This window comes from Halichondria panicea, chromosome 10 (assembly GCF_963675165.1).
Source record: "Halichondria panicea chromosome 10, odHalPani1.1, whole genome shotgun sequence".
Taxonomy (NCBI): Eukaryota; Metazoa; Porifera; class Demospongiae; order Suberitida; family Halichondriidae; genus Halichondria; species Halichondria panicea.
The window spans coordinates 6,161,035-6,182,635 of NC_087386.1; the positions used below are offsets into that span (position 1 = coordinate 6,161,035).

General features: G+C 40.7%; 3 protein-coding genes, 1 long non-coding RNA gene and 1 pseudogene across 14 annotated transcripts; 3 read left to right on the top strand and 2 right to left on the bottom strand.

The window, feature by feature from the left end:
* Nucleotides 1–85: 85 nt before the first annotated feature.
* Nucleotides 86–4,744, bottom strand: LOC135342702 (uncharacterized). 11 transcript variants are annotated; one of them, XM_064539526.1, is made up of 17 exons: nucleotides 4,344–4,737; nucleotides 4,224–4,289; nucleotides 3,923–4,101; nucleotides 3,668–3,872; nucleotides 3,506–3,610; nucleotides 3,215–3,456; nucleotides 2,988–3,164; nucleotides 2,841–2,931; nucleotides 2,635–2,777; nucleotides 2,387–2,576; nucleotides 2,080–2,334; nucleotides 1,707–2,026; nucleotides 1,409–1,649; nucleotides 1,186–1,356; nucleotides 961–1,122; nucleotides 411–502; nucleotides 86–361 (listed from the first exon to the last, which is right to left on the bottom strand). In XM_064539526.1, exons 13-17 carry the CDS (start codon nucleotides 1,644–1,646, stop codon nucleotides 152–154), a joined length of 873 nt encoding a protein of 290 aa, XP_064395596.1. In that variant the 5' UTR covers nucleotides 1,647–1,649; nucleotides 1,707–2,026; nucleotides 2,080–2,334; nucleotides 2,387–2,576; nucleotides 2,635–2,777; nucleotides 2,841–2,931; nucleotides 2,988–3,164; nucleotides 3,215–3,456; nucleotides 3,506–3,610; nucleotides 3,668–3,872; nucleotides 3,923–4,101; nucleotides 4,224–4,289; nucleotides 4,344–4,737; the 3' UTR covers nucleotides 86–151. The 11 variants fall into 11 exon arrangements, with proteins under 11 accessions (XP_064395596.1, XP_064395592.1, XP_064395590.1 ...); XM_064539522.1 differs by lacking the exon at nucleotides 86–361 and having other exon boundaries at nucleotides 2,080–2,171; nucleotides 2,234–2,334; nucleotides 4,344–4,744; XM_064539520.1 differs by lacking the exon at nucleotides 86–361 and having other exon boundaries at nucleotides 2,080–2,185; nucleotides 2,234–2,334; nucleotides 4,344–4,744.
* Nucleotides 4,745–4,892: 148 nt separating this feature from the next.
* On the top strand, nucleotides 4,893–17,801 carry LOC135342717 (integrator complex subunit 11-like; annotated as a pseudogene).
* Nucleotides 11,232–11,722, top strand: LOC135342839 (uncharacterized). Its single transcript, XR_010396964.1, has 2 exons — nucleotides 11,232–11,372; nucleotides 11,429–11,722. It is a non-coding gene; the product is annotated as an uncharacterized LOC135342839 (long non-coding RNA).
* Nucleotides 17,767–20,682, bottom strand: LOC135342700 (protein hairy-like). The gene is made up of 6 exons (XM_064539511.1): nucleotides 20,279–20,682; nucleotides 20,034–20,190; nucleotides 19,858–19,954; nucleotides 19,274–19,657; nucleotides 18,462–19,014; nucleotides 17,767–18,118 (listed from the first exon to the last, which is right to left on the bottom strand). Exons 2-6 carry the CDS (start codon nucleotides 20,138–20,140, stop codon nucleotides 17,979–17,981), a joined length of 1,281 nt encoding a protein of 426 aa, XP_064395581.1. The 5' UTR covers nucleotides 20,141–20,190; nucleotides 20,279–20,682; the 3' UTR covers nucleotides 17,767–17,978.
* A 97-nt stretch (nucleotides 20,683–20,779) lies between these two features.
* LOC135342797 (uncharacterized) lies at nucleotides 20,780–21,555 on the top strand. Its single transcript, XM_064539661.1, has 4 exons — nucleotides 20,780–20,918; nucleotides 20,985–21,094; nucleotides 21,149–21,286; nucleotides 21,346–21,555. Exons 1-4 carry the CDS (start codon nucleotides 20,836–20,838, stop codon nucleotides 21,414–21,416), a joined length of 402 nt encoding a protein of 133 aa, XP_064395731.1. The 5' UTR covers nucleotides 20,780–20,835; the 3' UTR covers nucleotides 21,417–21,555.
* The last annotated feature ends 46 nt before the right edge of the window (nucleotides 21,556–21,601 follow it).

Consider the following 21,601-nt stretch of genomic DNA (forward strand, 5'->3'; position numbering starts at 1 on the left):
AAAAAGGCATGTTTAAAAAGACATTGCCATAATAAGAATTAATTTGTGAATTGAACTGATAATATATAGTGTATTGCTATATAGCTCATAGTAATTATTATTCATTAATTTAGTATCATAATTTCATGCAGTCAGTTGGTTACTCAAACTATCAATATTCATAATCATCACTATCGTTCTCTGAGTCATTATCTTCCACTATCATGAGATATGCAAGCTGGTCATTTTCGCTGAACGTAGGTTCATTCTTAAACTCTTGAACAGCACAATTGAGGTGCTTAGCAGCATCACTGAGGCCACTCCTCTTAATAGCCAAAAGTCCATCCAAAGTTCGTTTGTTCTTGGTTAGGACTGCATATTTCTGCATGTACATACGCATATGCATAATATCAATAGGTTATATAGTTTACGTTTGAACAAGCTGAAGGTGTTGTACTAGTGACACTAGAAGACAGGCCATCATCGCTGGATATATCTAAAGACTGAATATCAGCTGTAATACCTGCATGTGTATACAATAATATTACTGTTATAGTGTGATAATTATATCTATGAATCTGATTGAATTATGCTACGCTGAGCATCTACCCCCTACCAATGGTAACTCACTTTCAAACTAGTACTTTTTAGCAAGCCAGACAAAATTATCTACAAAATCTTTAGTTTCCCAAACATGCATGTCTGGGGAAATATCAAAGGGAATTATCATAGTTAAGTTATACCCTGGACATAATTTAAGGCTATCCCAGCTGTTAGGACCTAAGTGGTTGCTAAGTGGTTTGTGGCCTAGATGTTTACCTTAGATGACCCTAATCTGGAAAAGATTGTGATATTGAAATCTATAATACATGCAGTACATACACATGTTAATACGTATACACAATCGTTTACCACTTGTACTATCAAGCATAGCTATAGAGAGATGTAGGAACAACAACTACAGGTACGTTCGTAACATACCTTGAATATCACATTCAAGCTTATTTGGTACAGAACTTTTAAAGTACATCAAGTACTGGGTCATCTCCAACAGTAGCAGTGATTCTTCTTCTTTCAGTCGCTGAATTTGGTTGTACACAGTAGAAATTTTGTGCTTTTCTTGTACTGACACACAATAGCGACCTGATCGAAAGAGTTCAAGCCGGTCACAGTGTATACCTATATGCTGGACTATAACTAGCTTACTTGAAAGGGATGACCAAGGAAAGTTCCCTGATAAAATGTCTTCGTCTATGGCTTGAGGCAGTTCCATGTTGTATTGCTGTATGAGATCATTGTACTGCTTTGCCAATTTCTTGAGTTTTTTGTGGTCATTTGATATTGCTTTCCTGAGTTTTGCCCGTTGTTTGCTAGTAGCTGCACAATTTCATGCTCATAAAACACAACCATGCACATTTAATAAACATACTGGACAGCTTTTGAATGTTGGCATGCCTCCTTTGAGCTGTTAAGTACCCTAATTCTATACGTTCCTTAAACTTGCATGTGGCTGCTCTTGCTGCAGCTAGTTCACACTCGGTATCAACTTGATCCGGAGAAATGGCATTTGATTGCACTATCGTACTCTTTAATTCAGACATCCGTCGCTGGTGGTGAGAGTCACATGAAAGAGAAAAGTTTTTCAGCCTCAGCATACAGCTGTTCATTGCCTATAATATTATTATTATTATATTATTATTATAGATAAAGGCTATAGCTGCATATACCTGTTAAAATACTCATTGCTGAATTAGATCCTCTAACCAGTGGCTGCAACTGTATTGCAGTGTCGTTCGACATCTTCAGTTGGAAGTAGTCAACTCTTTGCTGTTCGCAATCAATTATATCACCACCTGAACATTCTCCTAAAAATTAATGTTAACCACAAATGAAGCTATTTACCAGACAGAAATTATAATTACATATTCCTTGCGATTTCTTGCACCTCTTGACGGCATTGTTCGCAATATTCAGGGGTCAGATCCTTACTAACTTTATCTTGAAGGAGAAGCAATTCTTTTTTGAGTTCACCCAGATCACGTCGAGTCTACAGTAGTTAATAAACACACAAAATAGCGTATATGCAAACAAGTAACACACCTTGTTTAAGCGACACTTCAAGTAGCTTGGAAGACTACTGATCTTTCTATCATTCCAAAACATTGCTGCTTCTGTTAGCTGTTCTTCTCGGCCTAATAGATAACCACTAATTATTTAGCAAAAATATAATCACACACCAGCTGCATTCATGTACTTTGTTGTTAAGTTGAAACGACTGAGATAGCTAAAGAGCTGCTCCATTTCTTCCCCAGCTCCAGCTGCTGAATTTGGCTGCCACCTTCCACCCCATAATACCTGTACATTACAATGTGTTATGAGAACTTTACAATAGTTAAAAATAACCTACCTGACAATGCCATGAGTGAGCTTTAGCGTGCATCACAGACAAACATGGTTGGGAAGACATTGCGTCTTTAGTCTCGGGACAGGAGTTCACCTTTGATTTGGCCCAGGGCCAATACTGACACATAACGTCGGCCCAAACACACTTCGCTTTAGAAAAGTACTTTGTGTGGAGGTAATGAGGATATCCAAATCTACAAGGAAGGTTAATTTTTCCATCTAGCATTATTACTATAAGAATCTACCACTTACATCTCTCCTCGAAAGCTTTCAAAGCTAAGGCATGCCTGCATCCTGCCACCTCCAAGCCAGTCTCATCAAGATTGGCCATTGTCTTCGAGACAGCTTTGGCAGCTCCAGCGAGTAGTTCCACACAATCCAGAACTTTCTATTGTCTTCTTGATTCAAGATAAATTATATAATAGTGGAAAATGCAAAGTGAATAGATTGAAACTTACCTCATCAAAGTATCCCAGCACATCTATATGCGTATCTACCTCTTCGTTTTGCACAATGAATCCTCCATCGTAATACTGAGTGTTCGAGCCTCTACAATTAAATGGAAACCGTATCACATATTGCACGTAAGTTGATCTAGTACTTACCTGGGGACTTTGCTATATCTGTAGTTTTTTGTTACCATCAAAATGAACAGAATGCTGTTCTGGTGTGCAGCACGGACATTCAAATAGTGGAGAATGCTTTAGTTCACCAATAGAGAACTTGCTGTAGCGCCACTCCCGGAAAGCCTTTCCAAATGTTGCAGGATTTAGTGATCCGACCTGTAAAACATATAATTAGAAGGCCATGAGACAGCATGATGAGCACTTACTCGTCCTTTCGACAAAGAAAATTGCTCTAGTGTTCTCAGAAAACCCACTTCAGACAAACCAGGATTATGTTTCTTCAACAGATTGTAAAAGAGGAACAAATCAGTATCAAAGATGTGTGCGGATTTTCGTGCAGGATTACCAGGCCAATATTGCTCTCTTATTACATCATGGGGCGTTTCTAAGTGGATTTCTTGTCCACAGTTGTCACAAATCGGAAGAACATCATTCAAGTCATAGCGTCCTAACTTGTATTTATAATAACACTGAAGATTGAACACTTTTTACAGTACCTCTTAAATTCACTACAATCCTTTTTGACTCTCTGGGACAAACCGTCACTGTTCCGATACTACAAAGAGGATATCTCCATGGAATGCTGAACGGAATGCATACCCCTGCATGTAACAACAAAAATTGTCATCTAAATTGTTGTGAAAGTGAACTGTCCATACTTTGAGTAGAAAGTAGAGTTGAGTCAGCTTCACAGCCAATAGTTGTTGGTGGTATTGCCCTAAATATACCATCATACCACACTTCACGATCATGCAAAGGCTGGTGCTTATGAGCTACGACATCACAGATATTGCACATGTACTGTGAAGCGCCGCACTGATGACATCGAATTTGAGGACTTTCGTCACCACACATAAAACAAGCCTATAGTAGAGTATACATGGAAATAAGTCTTTATGGTCATCATAACTTACAGAATCAGCAGGCATTGAAGAGTACATGACTACTTCTTCAAACAATTTGCTGCGGAATGCTTCCCAGTTCTCCTCGCGGGTATCCATACGTTTTCGCCAATCTGATTTTGGGTGGTTATCTGCTATGGACACATCAATGCTCTGGAGCAGGTCATCTAGCCTCATCTGATTATCTGATACTATAACAGAATGTAAATACATATACCATAATTATAATTATTTCCGACAGACTCTACTCGTACTCGTAACGCCAGAACAGTCGCAACATAAGTATAATTGTACTGGCAAAGTCAATACTAACCTGAATCCTCTGTCTCTGACAGCTGAACATCACCAAACTCAAAGCCAGGGTCAACACATTGGTCTTCTAAAAACAGATATCAAAATAAATATAATTATTGTGCCAGCTCAGTGCTCATACCAGTGGCCGACGTGTGAAGAGGTACTGTGTCACGAGGCGGTGGTACTCTACCCCGCTTTCTTTTAGTTTTAGACACAGTTGTGTTAAACTTAGCCGTTTTGCTTGTTGTTCTCACACTTGTGTCGTGGGTATATACTCTTTGAGCTTGATTTCCTCTCTTGTTGGGTCTCAGTAGTAGCAGTTCAGAATCTAGGTCATTTTCAAGGGCTACACTGTCCTGCTTTTGCCTGTGCTTTTTTCTTTGCTGCCTCAACTTGGACACTTCAGCTTCTAGAGGATCCATTTCAGCTTAGTTGTTGCAGTTGGTGAGAGAGTTGTTGGAGGAGGTTGGATCGAGTCTCTTGCTGTAATAATCGGACCATGCGCTTTGCTGTACTGTGTGCTTCGCATATTGGCTATTCATCTATAATGCATGATGGCCACACCTATATAGATCAATGTCAATAATGGCATCTTTTCTATTATATACTATTAGTCTATATTCATAAAGAGTATAAGTTGCACGACCACATCTGACCGGGCCTGAGGGGGGGGGGGGGGAAGGGGGTATAAGAGACTTGCTGTTGGAGGTGTTGCAAGATGGCTGTCTGATCATGAGCGGAGACAGTCTGCTGTCTGAGTATTAATTAAAAGCATCCTCCTTATTATTAGAGTTGGTCGGCTGTACTACTGACTTCCTGACTGAAGAAGATAAAAGAATGTTTGGAGAGAAATGGAAAGGTATTCAACACTTTTAATGCTCATTGCTTACACAACATTGTAGATACCTGTTAGGTTCTCATTCCCGTGTTTGCTCTTGGTAGAGCTCAGGAGTTGTGCATACTGCTCCGGGAAACTTTCTGGTGCCCATACATTCTAGAATGTAACTTCCATTCGTCACAAATGTTTCCAGGGACAAATGAAACATCCTATTTACTTTCCAAGCCTTTGGCAGAGAAGGTAAACTTTAATTATATCTATCTATACTCAATGTCTTCAGAACTTCTTCTCTCTCAACAGGCCAATCATTACTACAAGTTGTTCATCACATGGACAAACCAGAAAATACAAAACCGTACAGCGAAACCGTACAGCGAGTTCAAGCACATCAAAGTGAGATTATTACCCCACCTAGTGCTGTTTCCTTAATTGGTAGACCCCCCACAGCCATTTGATAGGTCCTATATTGACCAGCCCGGACCCATGGTGGTGTTTGCTACCCCAGGCATGCTGCACGCTGGTCTCTCACTGCAAATCTTCAAAAGATGGGCCGATGACGAGAAAAACATGGCAAGTCAATAATTATAATACCATATTCTTCGTGTAGACTATTGTATGCTATTCACATTACCTACTCTCTACTGTAATTATGCCTCGAGGCGTATAGCCGCACGAGGGATACGGTAAAGCTGAACATGTGTGTGTGTGTGTGTGTGTGTGTGTGCGTGTGTCTGTTCTTACTGTAAGGTCTTGTAGCTTCTGTAATATGAGACCCGTACATTGTGATTTATCTCCTCTCATGTTAGTGTAATTGAGTTTTAATTAGTTTCCTGTCCAAACCCCCCCCCCCTGCAGCTTATCATGCCCGGGTACTGTGTAGCAGGCACTATAGGGCACAAGGTTCTCTCTGGGGCTAAGAAGATTGAGATAGACAAGAAGATGGTCAACGTCAGGCTCTCTGTGCATGCAGTACCTGTCCTTTAGGTGAGTTGCTATGGGAACACATGTGTACAGTATACTAATTTCATAAAAGGACCTTTTAATATTGTAGACTTGTGTGTATTTCTCCAGTGCCCATGCCGATGCCAAGGGAATTATGCAGCTGTTGCGACAGGTGAATTATTATACCTCGAGGTATAGCCGCATGTGGGATACGGTAAAGCTTACTGTGTGTGTGTATATAGCCTAATTTAATACCATATAGCTGGTAATTTTCGTGGGGCAAAATATTCGTGGTTTTTGTGGTTGAAGCTCTGACCACGAATATTTTACCCGCGACTTTGCCTACCTTTACCTGCAGCAAGCAGCAACCACGAAAATATTATCCACAAAGTGACTAAATACTGCTCAACCAATGTTTTGCCCCCTGATAGTAAGCTCGATAACTGTAAACTTTGTTGTTTTCTTGTTGATTGTGATTATAATATCCATGGAGCACTCGCAACGTGCATTAACTGGTTTGTAGTTTGCAGCTACCAATAGCTAGTATCGCTCTAGTGTAGAGCTAACAGAATAGCAACCTTCTCTGAACAGATTTTGCCATTCCTGATTCTGGAGAGACTGCAATGGTCTTCAATGTATTGCTCTAGAATAAAGCCTTATAATTTGTTTGCAAGATAGCATTGCTAGAAGCTTATAGAATCACTTAGCTGTACTCGCATTGCAACCGTGGAGCAGTTGTAGCAAAATTCTATGGCTTAAAAATGAATTATTTTGACCACCAACCGTGTTCTAACAATCTTAATTATCCGGCCCTCCATTATTTGGAACCTCGATTATCCGGCTTGGCAACTTTCATTTTAATAATTCAGAAAATGGGCGTATCCCTTAAACGCTCATGCGCATTGCAGCTGTTATGGAGACAATCCTGCTTATCTTCTGAGCATGCGCAGCTGTTATCACTTAAGTGGGTGGATCAAGGCGTGGTTTAACCATTCGCTTATCCGGCGACCTGCCTCTGGAACCAAGATGTTCGGATAATCGAGGTTCTACTGTACCAAACTGCCAACCAGAGCAGAGCTGTGGTTTACTATACAGTTGTATACAAGGGAAGGCTGTGGTTTACTATATACATGCAGTTGTATACCGTATAGTGGGTATATTTCGAGGGTATAAATTTTTGCGGATGGACCTCTACAAAGGATTTCGCGGATTTTATTTTCGTGGTCTGCATGAGTTCCAGCCTTTTGGCGCATGCGCACATCAACATGCAGCTGTACCTCCACACCGTTAGCCTCGAATCCAGGCCTAGCTTGTATGAATCGGTGAGGCACTATGTCCTCCACCTCTAGCAGAACGTTTGCTGTGCAGGCCATGGTCAGGGGATACCACCAGTACAAAACAATCTGGGCGTAGACGTAGAGCAAGCTAGCTGGCTATACCGGTGTCCTTGTCTCTAGATTCCTTTTTCTTTCCTCTTATTATCGATAGGTGTGGTCAATAATACTGAACACGCCTACTATTCAATAAGATATAAAATTTCGTGGGTATACATTTTTGCGGTACAGGCTCAATCCGCGAACACTGCAAACATTTTTATACCCTCGAAATATACCCGCTATACGGTACAAGTGAAGGCTGTGGTTTACTACATTGTAGATCCTAGTCTATGGAATTTGTCAGCAGTAGTTTTCCCTTTGATATCTATGGCTTTTGTTCTACAAAAAATGACAGCTGATTATAATACATACATGTAATTATTTTTAGCAAAATAAATGTGTTCAATCATAATTATGTCACTGATAATAGTTAGTTTATCAATGGTGTCACTTCTGAAAGCTCAGTTGTACTTGGGCTCAGGAAGTTGGGAGCATGATCAGCTGTGTCCGTAGGTAGGCTGACTCTAGTGGAGGGTGGAGCAGTTCGTAGTCCTGGACCAGCCGTCTCGATATCTGCTCTGTTGGCAAACCTCACATGTCTTGTTCTGCTACGAAAACTGTAGCACATGTAACCAAAAACTAGCAATGGGAAACACGATAGAGGAGAAGATAGTACTGTCTGTGCTATCACTACAGGAGGCGTAATAATAAAAAACCCATTACAAACATTCAATCCAAACACAAACAGAGTAAAGAAAAACAGAGCAAAGAATATTCCTATTTCTTTCAGTACATCTCTTCTCCTTGCAATTTGCCTTCTCCATAGAGTACAAAACCACATAGTAAAACAACATTTCCTATAAAGCTTATTAGTACTAGTGCAGATGGTATGACTAAAATAATTAGAGTGAAATACAAAGTGAAGTTTATTACTCCAATATATAAACAATATCCCAGCACACTAAACACAAACCCGACAAGCAATGTTATCATGACAAATATACATTCCAATAGCAAACGTGATCGATCACTCCAAGGACGCCTTCTTGAGAAACAACCACACAGTTTTGTTACTAGGGTAAAGTAGATAGAGCAGACTAGTATAGCTATAATCCACATTAAACCGCCATATGCCAGACTGATGTACACAAGTTTAACTTCGTTACAAAAGTTGAGCATTGACTCATCTGGTTTGAATGCAGGAATGCTCCAAAGCCATAATGCTCCAAGCTGTAATGTAGTGACGACAGTCATGTAGACTATCCTTCTTACTAGAAAGTTAGTCTTCCTTAGACAGATAAACACAATATTCAACACCATCCCAACAAAGCTCAATGGAAACACCACTGAGAGAACTACTGCTTGAGCAATGTAGACATCTGGCAGGGTTGTGTTGATGTTTGTAGGATATGGATACCATGGATCAGGACCAGGATCAGGATCAAGATAGCTGCACTCCATTCTCACAAACTGTCAAGTCAGCTTAATTAGCTGTGTAGTATAATTTCCAAGTTAGGCACCTCGTTAATTAGATTCATGGCCGGAACACAGGAAGTCTTGTGGTAAGTCTACAGAGAATGTAATGTAAAGCACAGCAGTGTAAAACAATCCTTAGCAACAGAGAATCAATATACACAGCCAATAATCATGGGACGTTTCATACCTGTTACGGGCCCGTTTTAATTTACAGCCCAAAATCCACGTGCATGGTGTATTCAACTCTTTGGTTAGATACTGCGTAGCAGCCGGCTTTCTGTATTTGGTGGACTGGACTAGAATGGAGTACTGAAATGACCTTTTGACCTTTCTGCGTATGCGCAGTACGTGATTATACTTTGCTATTTATTATATCTCGAGGCGTAGCCGCATGAGGGATACAGTAAAACTGACTGTGTGTCTTTTTATAGGATAGGAAACGCACACTGAGTTTATGTAGTGTGTCGTCACATTCCATCCTCGTTATGCCCCGCCCACTGGCATCATGCACAGACACAGTATAGTATAGCAGCTACATTAGTTGTGCAGGCAGAAATTCCACTGTAGTCTGTGTACTAAAAGTAGCTAGGTGAGAGTTGTTTCCAATGTTACAAACTATAGAGGATTTTATATATCTGCAAGAATAATTATTATCACGAATAAAGTCATTTAACAAGCCTATAATTTAATAACGTATACAGCTGGTAATTTTCGTGGGGCAATATGTTGGTGGTTTTTGTGGTTCTAACAATCTCAATTATCTGGCCCTCCATTTTCTGGAACCTCGATTATCCGGCTTGGCAACTTTCACTTCAGAAAATGGGCGTATCCCTTAAATGCGCATGTGCATTGCAGCTGTTACTATGGAGACAGGCCTGCTTATGTTCTGAGCATGCGCAGGCAACCATGCTGTTATTATTTAAGTGGGTGGATCAAGGGGTGGTTTATCTATTCAATTATCCGGCGACCTGCCTCTGGAACCAAGGTGTCCAGATAATCGAGGTTCTGTTGTACCAAACTGTTCCAAGAATGCCAACGACAGAATATAAGCACATGCACAGCTGTGGTTACTACAGTTGTAGCTCCTAGTCAGCATATTGTTTTTCCGCTTTCAGTCTACAATAATTATTTTAAATGACAGCTGGTGCACAGTGCATCCAGTCTAGAGAGTAAAGTACCACAATAGGGTGAGTAGTTGTACTTAAATGTATCTCAAGATTTGCACAATACCGTTGTAGAGGTGATTATGCCTCGGTGCGCATGCGCAAGCGAGGTATACGGTAGTGTGTTTGTGTGTCTGTGTGTGTGTAGATTGCTACAGTTGCTCAAGGATGAATCAAGTGCAAGTAAGAGTTTCTATAGGCTTCTAGTCATGTTTTCTTGGATTTTAATTCGTGGATTTGCAAAATAATGCTTCGTTCTCAAAACTAGTTTTGCTTGCTTGGAATGCCATTGCAGCCTTTTCAGAAGAGCACGTACCCAAACTTGTTTACCGAGTGTTACTACTCTACTTAGTAGTTAGCTCTGCACTAGAACGCTAGTTATTGGTAGCTGCAAGAGTGAGAAGAGAGTTGCAAGGCTCTGCTGATGGCAGCCATTAATTTCAGACTTGAACTTTTGGCATCGATCGTTTTTAACAACAATCATGGTCGATCATTACCCACTCTTTGAGTTTACATGCAGTAAAATATTGCAAAAATAAGCACTTTATGTTATCAAGGGCGTATACAGAGAAGAGGGCATGCAACTCACTATGTATCCTACGTACTCATCCGACTTCGTATCAGAGACCGGATATGCTAAAAATAGAATCCAGTATACGGACGTGAACAAGTGGGCGATGTTGTTTACGGAGTTATAATTATGGGCGTGTACATCAGAGCTGCCTAGCTAGCTAGCTAACAGTGCAGTATTATTTTAGAGAAGTGTCATGACCAGTCCTAGTCCAGCCAGGTCCAAGACAACCCCTTCGAGCATGAAGTTGAGTGCTGGCCGCATTGTTAAGAAGTACCAGAGACTCAGGAAGACAGATTATTGTACCTAGGTTTCATCTTCTTGGAGTTGCAACTGTTGGATGGTTTGCCTTTGCCTTTGACACTGCTAGTACAAGCCATACTGCTGCTGAGAACTAGTTTTACTATGCTGCAATCGAGCTAGCTAGCTGGCACAGATATAAAAAATACTTTGATTTACCTTGTGCGGTCAAAGGTTACGCGTAGGCGTTTTTGTGGGCAGTTCTAAAAATAGCTCAATACGAAGTCGGATGATTCTGAGAATGGGGCGAGTTGCATGCCCTCTTCTCTGTATACGCCCTTGATGTTATGTAGCTTTGGTATCTCCACCGAGGCATCAGCACCTGCGGTGCTTTCATTGAATAAAGCTACAACATTATATTTTCCCAAAAGTTGTTGTAGTAGGAAATCATTTTAGGTGAAAATGACAGTGATCGTATTTCTGGACAAATTTTTCATATCATGTGTGAAAAAATTAGACCTTAGCCGACAAATTTGTTTGAGTTCCATCGCTAAACAAAAAGGTACCCAAAAAACCTGATAATTGAGTAGTAATCAGTTTGTGTATTAAATTATTCAGGAATGTTGTGCCATGCAGAGTTCCCTTACCTTAGCCAACAACGAGTCTTTTCCATCGCTAAGTGATTTCCACAAACGTTGTTTTATAAACCACCACATGCAACCACGAAAATATTATCCATAAAATGATTAATACTGCTCAACCACGAATGTTTTGCCCCCCCCCCCCCCCCCAAAATAGTAACCGAATGCTACATTCAAGTGTACAATCCACCCACCTACATGTACCAGAAAACTCAAAATATTCATAGCGCAGTACACACACACACACACTGCATGTCTTTTACCTTCAGTACCCGCGTTACTTTGATAACTGTAAAATTTCTTGTACAATATAGTAATAATTATCTGGCATATTCAGTTGTCTGGTTCTACTGTACCAAACTGTTCCAAGAATGCCAACCACAGAATATTAGATAGAGCACAGCTGTGGGTTACTACAGTTGTAGGTCCTATATAGTCAGCGTAGTTTTTCCTTTGATCTCTGTGGTACAATAATTATTTTAAATGACAGCTGGTGCACAGTGCATCCAGTCTAGAGAGTAAAATACCACAATAGGGTGAGTAGTTGTACTTAAATGTATCTCAAGATTTGCACTATACCATTGTATAGGTGAATGAATAAGCTACAACATTATTCAAAAGTATTTCCCCAAAAGTTGTTGTAGTGGGAAATCATTTTAGGTGAAAATGAGAGTGATCGTATTTCTGGACAAATTTTTCATATCATGTGTGAAAAAATTAGACCTTAGCCGACAAATTTGCTTGAGTTCCATCGCTAAACAAAAAGTTATCTAAAAAACCTGGTAGTAATCACTGTATGTACATGCATTATTTAGGAATTTTGTGCCAGAGTTCCCTTACCTTAGCCGACAACGAATCTTTTCTATCGCTAAGCGAGTCCATATTTTAGTTTTATAAACCACCACATACCCACCACCTTCGGTTGCCATGGATATATGTTTTAGATCGTTCTTTTACCTACACAATGGTATCAGCAGAATTTCTTAAAAATGTTACAATCACAAATTATTCATATTTATGTACCAGTAGAAGTAAATTACTCTCTATTAAACTAAAGGCGCTGTATATACAGTGTTTTTGTTTTTAGCAAAATAAATCATGTCACTGATTAGTTTATCAATGGTGTCACTTCTGAAGGCTCAGCTGTACTTGGGCTCAGGAAGTTGGGAGCATGATCGGCTGTGTCTGTAGGTAGGCTGACTCTAGTGGAGGGTGGAGCAGTTCGTAGTCCTGGACCAGCTGTCTCGATATCTGCTCTGTTGGCAAACCTCACATGTCTTGTTCTACTACGAAAACTGTAGCACATGTAGCCAAAAACTAGCAAAGGGAAACACGATAGAAGAGAAGATATTACTGTCTGTACTATCGCTGTGGCAGGCTTAGTAAATTCAAAATGAGTATAAATATCCATTCCCAACACAAGCAGAGTAAAGAAAAATAGAGCAAAAAATATTCCTATTTCTTTCAGTACATCTCTTCTCCTAGCCTCGATTCCAGGCCGCTCTCAGAGGGCCTGGGATCGAGGCTACTCTTCTCCTTGCAATTTTCCTTCTCCATAGAGCACAAAACCATAAAGTTAAAACAACGTTTCCTATGAAGCTTATTAGTACTATTGCAGGTGGTGGTATGACTACAATAATTCGAGCGAAGTACCCTTCAAAGTTTGGTGTGATATAATATATTATAATACGCCAGCACACTAAACACCAACCCGGCAAGCAATGTTATCATGACAAATATATGTTCCAATAGAAAACACCATCGATCAATCCAAGGACGCCTTCTTGAGAAACAACCACACAGTTTTGTTACTAGGGTAAAGTAGATAGAGCAGACCAGTATAGCTATATAATCCATATTAAACCGCCATATGCCAGACTGATGTACACACGTTGAAATTTGTAACAAAAGTAGAACATTGACTCATCTTGTTTGAATGCAGGAATGCTCCAAAGCCATAATGCTCCAAGCTGTAGTGTAGTGATGACAGTCATGTAGACTATCCTTCTTACTAGAAAGTTAGTCTTCCTTCGACAGATAAACACAATATTCAACACCATCCCAACAAAGCTCAGTGGAAACACCACTGAGAGAACTACTGCTTGAGCAATGAAGACATCTGGCAGGGTTGTGTTGATATTGGGAGGATATGGATACCACGAATAAGGATCAGGAACAAGGTTGCAGTCCATTCTCAAGTCTAGTCAGCTTAGCTGTGTAGAATATCAGGCACCTCGCTAATTAACATGTGGGCGGAACACAGGAAGTCATGTGCAAGTAAGTCCTTAGCAACAGAGAGAATCATTGTAAAGCAAAAACAAAAATACACGCGTGCGTGCGCGCATTCCAGCTGTATTGACGGTTGCAATGCGACGAAACTAACAAACTAAAGCTTTTCGAGTTATGACACAGTGAAGGCTGTTGGGGAGTTTCTACAGAATCTTTCATAGCATCATCTGTTCACACAAACTGTCTATTCAACTTATGAGTTAGCCTCGCACTATAAGTAGCTACAACAGTGAAAAGAGCAAGCTAGCTATTCCTATAGTACCGTATTTAAAGCGACACTTTTAAATCATTACGAAGCGAAGCCAGAGTTTTGTAGGTTGAAAATTATGTTGAGCGGAAGCAAATCATGGCAAGAGGCATTAGCACAGTGCAGCTTGAAACGCTTGTTAATATAATAACTACCTCTGTAACTGCCTCTACCGGATAATCAAGGTTCTACTGTACCAAACTGTTCTAAAAATGCCAACCACAGAATAATAGAGCACATGCTGTATAGTTTACTACAGTTGTAGATCCTAGTCAGCATAGTTTTTCCTTTGCCGGATCTCTGTGACTTTCGTTCTACAATAATTATTTTAAATGACAGCTAATACTTGGTGTACATGCAGTGCTTGCAGCCTAGAGAGTAAAGTACCACAATAGGGTGAGTAGTTGTACTTAAATGTATCTCAAGATTTGCACAATACCATTGTATAGGTGAATGAATAATCTACAACATTATCAAAAATATTTCCCCAAAAGTTGTGTAGTGGGAAATCATTTTAGGTGAAATGAGAGTGATTGTATTTCTGGACAAATTTTTCCCATCAAAATTTAAGCAATTTATTTCATGTGTGACCTTAGCCGACAAGTTTGCTTGAGTTCCATCGCTAACAAAAATGTACCTAAAAACCTGATAATCGAGTAGTAATCGCTGTGTGTACTTATGTAAACTTTACGAAACCATGATAATGTTGTGCCAAAGTTCCATACCTTAGCCGACAACGAGTCTTTTCCATCGCTATAAAAGATTGTCCACTATATTGAAAAATCTTGTTGTTTTTATAAACCACCACATACCCACCATGCACCTTTAGTTGCCATGGATATATGTTTGGACAGATCATTCTTTTACCTACACACAGTATAAGCAAAATTTTAAAAATGTTACAATCATAAAATATTCACATTTATACCAATAGAAGCAAATTTTCCGTTTTTTACTCTCTACACTGTATACAGTGTTTTTAGCAAAATAAATCATATGTCACTGATTAGTTCATCAATGGCGTCACTTCTGAAGGCTCAGCTGTGCTTGGGCTCAGGAAGTTGGGAGCATGATCTGCTGTGTCTGTAGGTAGGCTGACTCTAGTGGAGGGTGGAGCAGTTCGTAGTCCTAGACCACCCGTCTCGATACCTGCTCTGTTGGCAAACCTCACATGTCTTGTTCTGCTACGAAAACTGTAGCACATGTAGCCAAAAACTAGCAAAGGGAAACACGATAGAGGAGAAGACATGACTATCTGTGCTATCACTACGGGAGGTGTAATAATAAAAAACACATTACAAACATCCAATCCAAACACAAACAGAGTAAAGAAAAATAGAGCAAAAAATATTCCTATTTCTTTCAGTACATCTCTTCTCCTTGCAATTTGCCTTCTCCATAAAGTACAAAACCATATAGTTAAAACAACATTTCCTATGAAGCTTATTACTACTAGTGCAGGTGGTATGAATATAATAATTTGACGAAAGTACTGAGCGAAGTTTATTACTGCGATATATGTATAATATCCCAGCACACTTAACACCAACCCGGGAAGCAAAGTTATCATGACAAATATAAATTCCAATAGAAAACGCGATCGATCACTCCAAGGACGCCTTCTTGAGAAACAACCACACAGTTTTGTTACCAGGGTAAAGTAGATAGAGCAGACTAGTATAGTCGTAACCCACATTAAACCGCTATTTGCCACACTGATGTACACACATTTAACTTTGTTGCAAAAGTTGAACATTGACTCATCTTGTTTGAATGCAGGAATGCTCCAAAGCCATAATGCTCCAAGCTGTAGTGTAGTGATGACAGTCATGTAGACTATCCTTCTTACTAGAAAGTTAGTCTTCCTTCGACAGATAAACACAATATTCAACACCATCCCAACAAAACTCGATGGAAACACCACTGAGAGAACTACTGCTTGAGCAATGAAGACATCTGGTAGGGTTGTGTTGATGTTGGGATATGGATAACTCCACGGATAAGAACCAGGATCAAGATAGCTGCACTCCATTCTCACAAACTTTCAAGTCAGCTTACATGTAGCTGTGTATAGTATAGATTCCAAGTATTATAGGCACCTCGCTAATTAGATTCATAGCCGGAACACAGGAAGTCATAAATTATGTACATTCTCTGTTGCTTAGGAGCACAACAAAGCAAACAAAAATACACAACCAAGGCGTTTCATGCCTGTTTCGTGGGGCTCGTTTTACAGCCCGAAATCCACGTGGTGTATTTAATAGATACTGCATAGCAGCCGGTTGTCTGTAATCAGTGGACTAGACTAGAATGGATTGCTGGAATGACTTTTTGATCGTTCTGCGTATGCACAGTATGTGATTGTATTTTGCTATTTATAAGCGTAGCCACATGAGAGATACGGTAAAGAGCTGGCTGTGTGGTCGCTATACTTTTAGAGGTTAGAATAGATCCCATAATTGAGGGTCGCTTTAAATCGAATAAGTATACAGTAGCCATTTCTTAACCTCTTGTAGACACACCCCTTATTCCTGTATATCTACTGCGCATGCGCACTCAACCCCATATGTGGTATTTCCTTTCATAAGGTCCTGGTAATCCACGATGCTACCATACATAAGTCTTACAAACTGATTTTCTACATTATTGTTATACTAAACCACTAATACTTTTTGAACGATAGCAAATCATGGCGAGAGGCATTAGCACAGCGTAGCTTGCTACTCTCGTTAATAATAATAACTGCATGTGTCCATTAAGTTCATGTTTACTTGTACTTCCTATTATAATAGCGTACGTCAGTTACCACAATTTTCATTGGTGCACATTTTCATATGAAATTTCAGAATAGTGACGTAAAACCTATTGCATATAATAATTTATTTTCAGTATGAAAATGCCCACTACACGTTACTCTGTATTAATTGCCTCAGGCTGCTCCTAAGAACGTGATGCTGGTTCATGGAGAGGCGTCCAAAATGGAATTCCTCAAACAAAAAGTGATGAAGGAATTTGGTGTTAACTGCTTCATGCCGGCCAACGGGGAAACAGTGACCATTAAGACTCCGCCCACAATACCGGCTGACATGTCACGCCTCCTCTTCAAGAAAACTCTAGAATCTTGTTATAGTAAGTGAACATTATTTTGTTGCCCCTCCCCCTGAATTTTGATGACGCGTAATAATTGGGTAAGGAGCTGTATCTAATTAATGGTATGTCTTATGTACAGGTCCGGATGCTAAGAGAATTTGTCCCTCCCCCAGCGTTGCCCCAGTAACAGGCCTGTTGGTGATGAAAAATGATGTAAGTTTTTAGTGATTGATCATTCAATTAATTATATATTTTTCTCACACCCTCCAGTCTATCCGAATGTTGGATAGCTCTGAGTCAATGTCTGAGGTTGGCCTCACTGCCCACACCCTCACAATCTCCACCACCCTCACAGTCGAGGACCACGCCCACACACCTGCTCACTTTGTCGATCAACTCGCTCAAGTGACGGCCAAATTGCTACCTGACCATGTCATCAGTTGTCATGACAACACTGTGGCTCTCTCGGGAACGTCTGTTACCATCGAAGTTGTGAATTTTGAACCCAACCCTGAGATGCTCGCTAATTGGAATATAGAGGATGATAGCCTCGGAGAGTTCGTATGCTCCTCTCTACGCAGGAACTTGCCTCGACTATTATGAACATTTAATTAATTCTGCATGCTAGCTAGTGTAATAATCTTATTATACATAATTACATAATTATAATTATATACTAATAATATACATTTATCAAAAATTAATCAATTATTTTTTTCAACATCAACAATGGAATTTTAATGGGGTTGACACAGTTAGTTGACACAATTAATATAATAATTATTATATAATACATAAAACAGTCCGCTGTATACCAGCTGGAGTGTGCATGAAGTGAGATATAAAACAGAGGGAGGATGCTCTAAAAGTGCATATGCTACTGACACAACTAGTCGAGTCTCTATGGTTCCTGATGTACGAGCAGCTCCACCTCTTCCTGCACGGTCAGCTGTCCCTTGGTGGGGTCATCCTCCACACCCAGCCCTCTGTCACCACCACCTAGCATGAGCCGTTGGGCACCTGCAGACGACCACATCTGACCTGAAGGGGGTGGGGGGCAGGTATAAGATAATATAGAAAAGGGGAGACACATGTTATAAGAGTGAATTGTGTACATGTATATAGAAACGCAGCAGATGTTGTGTACAGTCTGTTTTAATGTTATGTGAAAAGTAAAAGTAAACGATGTCACCACGCAAGCATAACACAACGTTCAATTTCTAACAAGAATGCAACCAAACAATAACAGAAAGCGCACATCAGCTGGGTATTTGTATGTGTTTAAGCCAGTATGACCACTTTTGTAGCATTAGCACATTTATCTACAAAGAAATAACCACCCCCTAGTTTCAGTTGTCTACAAGGAAATGACCACACCCCCTACCTGCACTGTTATGGTCCTGCTGTGTGGACTGAGCGCTCACGCTGACTTGTAGCAGGCTATCCCCCAGGGCACTCGTGTATACCGTCTCCTCCGTGCTCACAGACCCAGCCAGTTCATCTGCTCTCGCTAGCTCAACTGTCGGATGGTTCGCAGGCGACTGGTTTTCCACATTTGTTGTCCCCATAGTAATGGACTCTGACCTTTGCTCGTCCGATTTATCGAGCGTAGTGTCGGCACTACTCGGGTTGGTTTCGTTTGCAATATGTTGGAGCAGGAGGGCTTGTAGTTGCTGTAGCTGTTGCAACTGTTGCAAATGGGATTGCTGTGACTGAGTATCGGTCTCTTGGGCTTGTTGCTGACTCAGCAGTTGTTGCTGCTGCTGTAGAAGTAGTAGAGCTTGCAGCTGTGTGAGCTGGGCCTGCTGTAGTTGCTGCTGGGTGGAGTTGTTGTCCTTGGTGGGGGAGACTTGCTGTTGGAGGTGTTGCAAGATGGCCGTCTGAGCGGAGACAGTCTGCTGTCTGAGTAAAGCATCCTCCTCATTATTAGAGTTGGTCTGTATGCAGGGAGGGATAGTGACCACAAAGTACAGGAACAATTCGTAAATTATTAGCAAAATATGCACATGGAAAGCTGCCAAAATGTACACAGTGGTTTAATCATAACTATTGTTATGTGTCGTGCTAATAGGGTAAAGGACACGTACGTACGTACAAACAAAGTACATTGATCACAGAGATAGTGTACCAGCTAGTATACCAGCTAGTGTACCAGCTACATGTGTATTATACCAGCTAGTATACCAGCTAGTGTACCTGGTTGAGCAGCATGCTTGTGGCTGAGGCCAGGGCGTTACCAGAGCCCATTCCCTGCAAGTGGAGCAACAGAGCCTGACAGAACTGGTCCAACGAGTTAGGCCCATCGTAGAGCATCTTGTTATGGATGGCCCACGTGGTGAGGTCGTTGGCCCATTCCCGTTTGCCCATGTTCATATCTAGGTTCCCCGTACTTCTGTTCATACCACCCTGAGTCTGAAATCTTTGCACGTAGTCAATTGTCATTTCAAGTATTTCGGCTTTGTCAAGTTTTTTCGAGCCATATTGACGACAATCTGGTACGAGGGTCTTCAAGGTTTCCAAACAAGAGTTGATACGATCACGACGTTTCTTCTCAATGGTCTTGTGGGAATCGAGGTAGTTCTAATACAATGAAAAATAAGTAATATTGAAACATACACACACACTCTCCGTATAATACATATCATGTTGTGTGTGCTGTTGTACACGTATTATTGTATCTTAGCAACAATGGGGAGGTAACTCATGAATAATGTTACTGTGAGACAATAAATATAAGTAGCCATGTTTTCATAATGATAATCACATACACATGTATATACCCTGGATTTTTTCCGAGGGAGGTCCATAAGAGAATCAGACATTGCATTGAGAATAGGAGATCCTGCGGCGGACTGAAGCAGCTGCTCTGCCGTAGCTCTGAACAGATGAATACAAAAACAATTATGAGGAAAGTTTTAGGAATTAAACTGTGTGTTGAAGAATGAGTGGTACTTACACAGTGAGTTCAGCTTGTGTGTGAGAGCGTTTCATACCCATACCCACTGATGTCCCGCCAGGTGAGGGTGGTCCCACGGGAATAGTGATGAGGGTACCTGAGTGCATCGAGGCAAGCGCGACCGGGTCAATCGACTGTGTCTCGATCTGCACCTAGAGTAGGGAAGAGAGCCTGATCACAATATGCAACGACACAATAATTACGTAACGAACGAACGAACGGACGGATGGATCTACTTGCCTCAGTGGAAGGAACGAGAACGTCTTGTGCATGTGTGACCATCAGGTGTGTGTCCCCAGCCAGTAGGCTAGCTACAGAAGAATTGACCCTGAGGCTCTCGACAACTTCGACAGTTTCATCGACAACATTGTCGGGGCTGACTTCCACACTGATATCCATGTAGGGGTCAGGTATTTATACAAAAGGGTTGTGATCCAAACACCAGGAGGTGCTGGGCTTCAGTAGCCCCTGAAATGGAGTTGTCTACACCAATTAACCAAAATTAGCTCTAAGGTACGTCTATCTTCAAGAATATTTGCCGCCACAGACTTAAACGGTATCTTGTCTCCTGATCTCACGTGTACTCATGTGCAGAAAGAAAGCAGCCATCTTGATCTTGTCTCTTTGAACTGTGAAAGAGAACCACGCCCATCAAATTTAACACCTCAAGAATCCGGAAATCTGCCACGCCCAGCAAATTTCACTCCGAATACGGAAATATCAAGAATACGGAAATCTGATATTATTGTGTAATGATCATTTCCTTATCAGCTCCACCCATTCATGCAAGACCAGAGCTGCTATGGAGACTTCCCAGCCAAATGAAGACTCTCAGGCTGCTCCCAATGAAGTGGAGGAGCCACCAAAGCATGGGGAGCAAGCAAAGTAGGTGATGGGGTGGGTAACTGTAAGGGAGTTCTCTTGATACAAGTAAATTATTTGTTCTTGCAGAGTGATGAATCCTCTTCCCTCCTCTCAAGCTGCATTCTTGAATAGCAATATAGAAAACATCATCAGTGCCATCAATGACAAGAGAAAGAGAGATATTTCTCTTCTTGCAGGTGAAATACCCCCCCCCCATGCCCACACACACACACACTTTTATGGCCACACAGATTTCAAAAGTGACCTAGAGATGCAGTGTGCAGCTGCTTATTCCTTGATGGAGAGCACAATATACAGTACCTATGAGCAGACAAACACAGTGATGGAGGGCAAGCTGCAGGAGCTACTTCAAGTCATAGAGAGAATCAGTGCGTCCATGAGAATCATACAAGCTGCCTTTATATTTATTATCCTCTCTCCTTCCCAGATCTGTTGGAGTCTGAGCTGACAGAGTTCAAGTCTGCGTTCTCTGCACTATACTCCGATATTCATGCATAACTCAAGAACATTGATTATTGCTATCAATTTTATTGCTATTATTTATCTTGTTACTATAATTATACCCACCAATTAGCAATAATAATTGATGTTGCAGACAGCTCAATTACAGTACAATGCATATTTATATAACATTTTACCAAGATGGCATGATTGTAGGTATGTAAATTTTATGCTCAAAAGAC

Coding starts and splice junctions, on each gene's coding strand:
- LOC135342700 (XM_064539511.1), bottom strand. CDS start 20,140: ATGCACTCAGGTACCCTCATCACTATTCCCGTGGGACCACCCTCACCT. Junction 19,015..19,273: donor CAAGCATGCTGCTCAACCAG/GTACACTAGCTG, acceptor CCCTGCATACAG/ACCAACTCTAATAATGAGGA. Junction 18,119..18,461: donor GCAGGACCATAACAGTGCAG/GTAGGGGGTGTG, acceptor CACCCCCTTCAG/GTCAGATGTGGTCGTCTGCA.
- LOC135342702 (XM_064539524.1), bottom strand. CDS start 4,626: ATGGATCCTCTAGAAGCTGAAGTGTCCAAGTTGAGGCAGCAAAGAAAA. Junction 3,611..3,667: donor AACTCTACTTTCTACTCAAA/GTATGGACAGTT, acceptor TGTTACATGCAG/GGGTATGCATTCCGTTCAGC. Junction 3,165..3,214: donor TTTCTTTGTCGAAAGGACGA/GTAAGTGCTCAT, acceptor TATGTTTTACAG/GTCGGATCACTAAATCCTGC.
- LOC135342797 (XM_064539661.1), top strand. CDS start 20,836: ATGGAGACTTCCCAGCCAAATGAAGACTCTCAGGCTGCTCCCAATGAA. Junction 20,919..20,984: donor AAGCATGGGGAGCAAGCAAA/GTAGGTGATGGG, acceptor TTGTTCTTGCAG/AGTGATGAATCCTCTTCCCT. Junction 21,287..21,345: donor TCAAGTCATAGAGAGAATCA/GTGCGTCCATGA, acceptor TCTCCTTCCCAG/ATCTGTTGGAGTCTGAGCTG.